At 37.6% G+C, this 8,865-nt stretch overlaps 1 protein-coding gene across 1 annotated transcript in view; it reads right to left on the reverse strand.

Annotated features, from left to right (window-relative positions):
• pcca (propionyl-CoA carboxylase subunit alpha) overlaps positions 1–8,865 on the reverse strand; it is a 37,527-nt gene that overhangs the window by 16,146 nt on the left and 12,516 nt on the right. The window contains exons 8-12 of the mRNA XM_042433989.1: positions 8,695–8,731; positions 8,248–8,326; positions 7,659–7,761; positions 7,033–7,127; positions 903–1,053 (exon numbers count right to left, since the gene is read on the reverse strand). Of these exons, the coding sequence (XP_042289923.1) occupies positions 903–1,053; positions 7,033–7,127; positions 7,659–7,761; positions 8,248–8,326; positions 8,695–8,731 (465 nt within the window). The remainder of the gene's footprint in view (positions 1–902; positions 1,054–7,032; positions 7,128–7,658; positions 7,762–8,247; positions 8,327–8,694; positions 8,732–8,865) is intronic.

An 8,865-nucleotide genomic window follows, 5' to 3' on the forward strand; every position in this document is an offset into this window, starting at 1 on the left:
GAACACTTTCACATAAGCAGAGAACAGTGGCTGGATGTTACTTGTAAAGGTTCTTCTAAATAGACATCTACTTTATCCGACCTCACTTTCTTTCACATGGAGATCTTACTAGAGCTTATTGAATTAGCTCTGCAGGGATTTTCCAGTAGTCTCCATGTTAAGACACATACTACATAACCACTGGCCATGACAATTGTTGTATATATTACCCCTCTCTCTACCCATGTTTCTTGTCTCTTTATATTTTCTATTGCCGAATAAAGGCAAAAATGATGCCCAAAAATATATTTAAAAAATTGCTCTGCAGACTGGCTTAAGCTGTAGGTTCATTCAGTAAATACAAAATAAACTAACTAAACTAAACAAGGGTCTAAGGACAGAAGATGTTGTATTGCTGCACAGATTGTAAAGCCCCCAAGGCAAATTTGTAATTTGTCATATTTGACTATACAATAAAATAGACTTCACTTGACTCAAAACCCAACACCATTGCTTTTAGTTGCTCCAGCCTCATGGAATCATTACAACAGATACCGAAGACTGATATTCTGGTAACTGTTGGTATTTTTATGAGCCTGATATAAACTGTTCTTCCCAGTCTTTGTGTTGTGTTGCATCCTATGTATTTGGCTGAATTCTTTGTCTCTTTATGGTGTTTGTTACATATAATTTCTTACTTACTTAGTTTTTGTGGGCTTTTTTCTATTGTGACATTGTACACTTGACACACATGAAGAATAGTCTCTTGTTCCTCAAGTGAAAATAAAGCTTTCAAGTGCAATTAAAGGCTAAAAATAAGCAATCAGTCTGAAAAAAAAAACACAATCCTGAATGTTATAACCCAACTGTTGGAACCATCTACAGCCACATACAGACAAATACACACACACTCTCACGCAGACCTGTAGTCGTGTGTTCATCTCCAGGAAGTAGAAGTTCTTCTTAGAATCAACCAGGAACTCCACAGTGCCAGCAGAGGAATACTGCACAGCCTTGGCCAGCTGCACTGCCTGCTCACCCATCGCCTGCCGTGTCACTGGGTCCAGGAACGTACTGGAAAGTACACAATGCTGAAAAAACTCAGACTCATTTCAGTGGTGTAAATGGAACAGACTCACAAATTGGGAGTCTAATAAAACAGATTCAATTGCTTGAAATTTAGTTATTCTTTCCAAAATCAAATAACACGGTTGAACAAACACGCTTTTAAAGCATCAGCATACCATTACAGATATGATCAGAATCAGATTTATTTTTGTACAGTATATTTATGCATACAAGCAATTTGACTCAGTTTTTAGTGGCTCTCAATATACTTTCATACAGTTTGCAGAACAATATTCAGGAAGACACAGACATAGAGCAACAACAATTACAGCAAAGCTAAACTAATATAAGCAAACATAAATATATGACTATTTTGTACAAGCAAGTAGGTGAAAAAATAGATACACGTGTTACATATACAGTGGTGTCTGACAGTTTTGGAAACCCTACAGAGTTTGCTCTATTTCTGCATAAATATGACCTAAAATGTGATCAGATTTTCATTCATTCATTCTTAAAACTAGATAAAGAAACATCAATTAAACAAATGAGACAAAAACCTTACACTTGTTAATTTATTTATTGAGGAAAATGATCCAATGTTACATTTGTGTGTGGCAAAAGTATGTGAATCAGTAAAAAGCATCGGTGCACACAGTTCCAAGTCTTAAAAGGAGTATTGGGTGCACGGTTGTGGCAAGGATAAAAGAAACAAAACACCGGCACACACAGATCTATCTTCTTATAATTTATTGTAGACAGGTTTGTCCATGAAAAAAATACTATGTGAACCTCTAGGATTATCAATTAATTTGAAGGGGAAATTAAAGTTGGATGTTTTTATCAATGGGATGACAATCAAACATGACTCTGTGAGGCCCTGCCTTATTTAAAGAGGAGAAATCTTGGTCCTCTCTATCAAAGTCTGAGCTTCACAACAGGGTTTGTGGAAATGTGTCATGATTCAAACAAAGGAGATTTCTGAGGACCTTAGAAGAAGAGCTGTTGAAGCTCAACAGGCTGGAAAGAGTTACAAAACCATTTCTAAAGAGTTTGGACTCGACTGTCAGGCAGATCGTGTACAAATGGAGGACATTCAACACCATTGTTACCTTCCCCAGGAGTGGTCAACCAACAAAGATCACACCAAGAGCAAGGCATGTAATAGTCCAGGAGGTCACAAGGGACCCCAGGGTAATGTCTAGGAAATTGAAAGACTCACTTGCAGTGGCTACAGTCAATGTCTATGAGTCCACCATCAGGGGAACATTGGACATCAATGATGTGCATGGCAGAGTTGCAAGGAGCAAGCCACTACTCTCCAAAAAGAACACTGCTGTCCGTCTATTGTTTGCTAAAGACCGCGTGGCTATTGTAAAAATGTTCTGTGGACGGATAAAACCAAAATCAAACTTTCTGGCTTGAATGAGAAGCGTCATGTTTGGCAACGAGCAAACACTGCATTCCAGCAAAAGAACCTTATCCCTTCTGTGAAACATGGTAATAGCAGTATCCTGGTTTGGGCCTGCTTTGCTCCCTCTGGACCAGGACTGCTTGCAATCATTGATGGAACTATGAATTCTGAGTTGTAGAAGCAAATTCTACAGGAAAACGTCACGGTGTTTGAACTGAAATTCAAGAGAAAGTGGGTCATGCAGCAAGACAACAACCCTAAACACACAAGTCGTGCTATCAAAGCAGAAGAAAGTTAATGTTTTGGAATGGCTGAGTCAAAGTTTGACCTTAATCCTATAGAAATGCTGTGGTAGGACCTGAAGCAGGAAGTTCATGTAAGGAAACACACCAACATCTCTGAATTGAGACTGCTCTGTAAATTATATATAAATGATTATATTATTATAAATGATTATATAAAATATATAAGCAAGAAAACAAGAAACAAAATCATCAGCAAACATATCAAAATCCTAGTTAACAATTCAAATAAGGCATTTCATGTTCGAAAAGGACTAGGAAGTTAAAAAAACCCTTTTTTGTTTTCTTTTTTTTGCTTTAAAAATATAATTTTATGATTAATATGAAAACTCAATTATCCACCACCAGTGTCCATGAAATCCATCTCTATCAGATCAAACAAAAAACAAAATTCAAACTGAAAAAGGACTTTATGAGCCTTATCGACACACTCCTGGAATGTGTTATCTCCAGCCCTATGCCTTCTCCTTGCTGGGGAGACGTAAAGTTCAGCCGTATACTCAATCTGCACATCTGGCTAAAAGGCTACTGCAGATCACTGGGAATTCCTTTCATTGACAATTTCACTACATTTCTGGACAGACCCATGCTTTTCAGGTATGATGGTCTTCACACAAACTGGTCTGGCTCTCGTGTGCTAGCTAACAGTATGGCACTGACGCTGAATTCATGCAAATCTTTTTGCAACTGACATGGGGTTAGTCCATTCCATTATAGTAATAACTGTGCAGTGTAATACTCCTGTCACTGTAAATGCCACATAGTGTGTAAATCCTGAAGCTATTTCGAACAGGACTGTTAAATGTTTGCCTGTGGTTCGGACCCCTGACAGTAGCCTATCTATTAACCCAGTCTCACTGATTCCCATCGTCAACAAAGTTTAGGACCAAGACATGCATCCCTGCTCACACAACTACAGCTAAGGGTAGTAACTTCATCCATATTACCTACAATCATAAACAGTCTGTGCAATCCATCACTCTAGATAAGTTTGTTCTATTCAATGCTAAGTCTCTGTCAAACAAAACCTTTATCCTGAATGATTTGATCACATCCCATAATTTGGATTTTCTGATTCTGACAGAAACATGGCTAAAGACTGGGGACTGCTGCCATTTAATCGAATTCTGCCCTCCTGAATATAGATATTTTAACTCCCCGAGGTCCACTGGTTGTGGTGGGGGCCTTGCTGTCGCCTACAGCAACCATTTTAACTGTAAGCATATATCTGTTGATATTTTTCAGAGTTTCGAGAAGCTCATGTTTAAAATCAACTGTCAAAACCCTATCTGCTGTATCTTAATCTACTGTCCCCCCAAACCAAACTCTGGTTTTTAGCAGAGTTTTCTGAATTCCTATCTTCCATTGTCCTAAATCATGATAAAAATATTCTTATAGGAGATTTTAATATCCATGTCAATGACCCATCCAACCACTTTGCCACTAAATTCCTAAACATTACTGATTCATTCAATCTGGTGCAGCATGTTTCTGGTTCAACACATGACCGAGGCCACACCCTTGACCTCATTTTTGGCCTAACTATAAACTCCTTCTCATTGATAGACCTTGTCTCCGATCATAAATGTATTCTATTTGACTCCTTCATCCAGGCAACTTCTCCAAATCAGAAGCAAACAGTATGTTCCCGCATTTTTTATAACCCGTCTGCTTCAAATTTCTCATCTATTTTTCTGATTTATATAATAGCCATATTCAACCCTCTAATATTAATGATTTGGTCAATAGTTTCAATAGCCTGTGCTCCTTTGCATTACATGCTATCGCACCTATTAAAACCAGGTCAGTAGCAGCCACCAAATCATCACCATGGATAAATGTTGCTATCCGTAGCTGTAAGCAGGAATGTGGGAGGGCTGAGCGCAGATGGAAAAAGACAAAACTCAATGTTCACTTTCTATACATGAAGAACTTTTAACTTTACTCAATCAGAAAATCAAGGATGCAAAAACAGCTTATTTCTCAGATTTAATTACTGCTAATAAACACAATCCCCAAGCTCTGTTTTGCGCAATCAATCAGCTAGTACAACCTGCTACTATCTTTGCCACCTCAACTGAAGACTGTGAATTGCATTTATCATTTTTGTCAACAAGATAGAATTAGATCCAGCATTGTGCTCCTGTCCACTGCTTTTGATCCACCTAGTAGTGTTTCAAATTTATTGGCCCATTTTGCCCCCATTTACCCACTCAATATTATAGACATGTCCCACACCTCTGGTTATGTCCCTGATCAGTTTAAGACAGCCAGTGTCCAGCCCCTTCTAAAAAACCCGGCCTTGATCCAGCCGTTTTGAACAATTTCAGACCCATCTCAAAATAACCTTTCATTTCAAAAATGCTGGAAAAACTTGTCGCTGAGCAGCCTCTTCAAGTTGTTGAAGGGAATAATACCTTTGATAAATTTAATCTGGTTTTCATCAAAACCACAGTACTGAAACTGCTCTGTTACAAGTCATGAATAACATCCTTGTGCCGGCTGATAGGGGGGAACTCTCCATCTTGGTCTTACTCGACTTGAGCGCTGCCTTTGACACCATTGATCACTCCATCCTCATTAATCGACTAAATACATGCGTTCATATCTCAGAGAAAGCTCTAGAATGGTTTGCGTCATATTTGTCAAATAGAGGTTTTTCTGTCTCCATGGGTGACTATGTGTCCTCATCCACTCCACTGCTATATGGGATGCCCCTGGGGTCAATCCTTGGTCCTATTCTTTTTCTCTTTGTACTGCTTCCCTTGGGCCAGATAATCAGTCGCTTTGGTTGTACATCCTATCATTGCTACACAGATGACACTCAGCTATATTTTTCAGGAAAGGACTGGATATCTGTCAATTTTCTTCACCTAAATTCTGACAAAACTGAGCTTCTCATTTTTGGCCCTGAAAATATTGCTAAAGGCATCATTCATCATATTGGCCCACCTCCCCCTATGTCAAATCTAACATCAGGAATCTTGGCATTATATTTGACCCTAAATTGAAATTTGAACACCATGTCAATAAATTGGTTCAATCCTGCTTTTTTCAGCTACCGAGCAGTCACTTAGGTCTTACAATCAAAACTTGTTGGCCATACCACTTGCCAAACTAAAAACTAAAGGCGACTGTGCTTTCGCACCTGCTTCCCTGGCACCCAGACTTTGGAACAACCTCCCCACTTCCATCAGATCAGCTGAGTCTGTTGACTGTTTCATAAAACACTTGAAAACCTACTTTTTTAGGATGGCTTTCCCATAACATTCGATAAATTCAAGTGTGTTCTCTGGGTAATGACTGTATGCCTTCTGTATTCGTATGTGAGTGATGTCTGTATGTGTTCTTGAATGTGTCTCTTTTCTTTGTGTGCAAATATCAATGTAAAGCACTTTGTAACCTGTGTTAAAAAAAGATGCTATATAAATAAAGTTTTTACTTTACTTTTACTCTAAAATAATATGTCAAAACATATCAACAACCAAACAGGGTAGATGAGAAAATATAAGAATGCGATAAAATGTTCTCATAGTTTACTGCAGTCTTATTGTAGTTCAACACTACAATATAATATTATGTATCTGTGATGCTGGCAAGCTGTCTAATAAAAGGAAAGTACAATATTCCATGTGAAATTTAACAGTAATTATTTATAGCAGCAACTCTGGTGTCATTATGCTGAAGACCATTAGTGCTGCTGGTCTTGACTATTTTTTCCCAATTATTTCTTTATTTATTTTCATCATTTAACAAACTTTATCAAAAGACAGAGTACAGAGAAAATAAGGGTAATATAAGATAATAGTAATAGCAACTAAAGTGAAATAAAATACAAAATGATTAGAAATAAATAAAAACATTAACAAAAAAAATTAAACTATGGTCACAGTAAATATATTTCTTTTCTAGATGGGATCAAAGCATATCTAACCGGGTTGGGCGGATGGTCAGAGGTTCATAAGAGGTTCCCATGCTCTGAGAAAGTATCCCCCTTATTTTTTAAAGTATAAGTGGGCTGTTCCAGTTGTAATGTTTTTTAATGTTATGCTAATCCTCTTCACAGATATGGGGTCTAGTGTCCTATTCAGTTCTGTTGGTCGTGGCTTTTTACTAGCATATCTACCACCCACACTTGCCTCCAGTCCAACTTTTTACCTTAGTGTAGTTGCAGTCTTTACTACACACTCTTGTGTAAAAAGAAAGTTGGTTGCATTTGCCTATTGATTGAAAAAAAAAATCCAAGAGAAGATAGACTTTCTCACTAACCTGGGAGCTTCTTCCACTACCTTCTGGTTCCTCCTCTGGATGGAGCACTCTCTCTCATTCAGCCACAGAGCATTACCATGTTTATCAGCCAGCACCTACAAGAAGCATACAGTATTATTCTCTGGTTCTCACTGGAGAGGAGGAGGCCATAAGATTTTTTTTTTGTCACAATACCCATTTTTGAAACAACTAATAAAAGCAATGTTCATATCCATTATTTTTATTTACATTCATGCCAATCAAGTGTATTAAAAACTTGATGACCTGATCACTGAAACTTGTATGTTACACCAATTTTTACTAGAAATCTAATATTAAAAACAAAAAGCTACAACTTGTTCATGAAATACTCATCATATTCTAAAAAAAATGTGCACATATGGTCTTCAATATATGTGTACGTTGCCTAGGTTTTTCTGTGAAAATATCAGAGGTAAATTGTAAAAAGCTTTCATTGAAGAAAAACAAGGATTTTATTTTAGAAATAATTAATAATGAATCGCAAGGCTGTCTTAAGAGTAAGAAACTTGTTAGAGTTCGCATACCAAAACTGGGACACTGAGTTCCCTCTCATTATCATTATCAGATGGTAACATCAGACCTGTGTGTGTGCACGTGTGTTATACCTGAATCTCTATGTGTCTAGGGTTGTCTATGAACTTCTCAATGAGCAGCCTGTCATCTCCAAAGCTGGAGGCTGCCTCCTGGGACGAAAACCGAAAACCTTCCCTGTAACAGTACACAGACACACAGACACACACACACACAAGTTGCAGCGGTTATGGAGCAAATACAAACATCGGTCTTTCCTGTGGTTCATAGTTGTAGTAAAAATAAAAGTAGAAATAGGATCTCTTATAATAAAAGCAGTATGAAAGAAGTACCCAAAGCCTTTAAAATAGCAGTAGATAGTAAACAGCAGTTAAGGTAGTTGAAGGGACTGAGTTAATAGCTTTAGCAGTAACTGCAGCAGTTGAAGTCTGAAGTATTTAAAGAAGTAATTGTGATTTGTAGCACCTGAGATAGATGTTAAAGTAGTTTAAGGAAGACTAGTAGTAACAGCAGTAGTTGTTCCAGTTGTAGAAGTTGTAACTGTGGCAGACTTATCTATAGTTATCTATAGTATACTATATTATAATCTACTGAAGCAGCTAACATAGTTTTATTAGGAGAAGACTAGTACACTTAAAAGTAGTTAAAGGATTTGAAGAATACCTTGTCTCCTCGTCATTCCAAGCAATCCTCATTCCTTTCCCCCCTCCTCCTGCAGATGCTTTGATCATTACTGGGTAACCTAGCAACAACACCACCACAATTGTATAGGTGCATTTTTGCCTTGCTTTAACCACACAACCACATGTCCAGTAATCACACGCAACGTGAACATCAGAGTATTTAACAGTCTACTAAAATATTCAACACTGCAATATACACAAGTGTCAGAGAGCTGCACAACCTGAAAACAGAGCTATGTAAAGTAAGATTATATGTAGAACAATGAGATAATTAAAAATTTATAAATCATAATGACTGAACACCTCCTCTAGGTCAGAGACAGAAGAGGGTATGGGTTAAATATCTCCAGTAAAAGAACTGAGTGCAATTTTGTTCTGTCACAACATATACTGTGCACTTACAGCGAGTAAACAAGAGATGACTTACCAATGTCCTGTGCAATCTTCACAGCTTCCTCAACAGTCTGGCACAGAAAGGGGGTAATGGTAATTTAAAATAAACCAAAGCAAAGTGTTTCTTGACAACTCTGCAGTTATTGTCCATGCTTTGAACCTCACCTGGATGTCCAGTTGTAGATGCAGGAAATTTGTTTTCACA

Source organism: Thunnus maccoyii, chromosome 14 (genome assembly GCF_910596095.1).
Source record: "Thunnus maccoyii chromosome 14, fThuMac1.1, whole genome shotgun sequence".
NCBI classification, from domain to species: Eukaryota; Metazoa; Chordata; class Actinopteri; order Scombriformes; family Scombridae; genus Thunnus; species Thunnus maccoyii.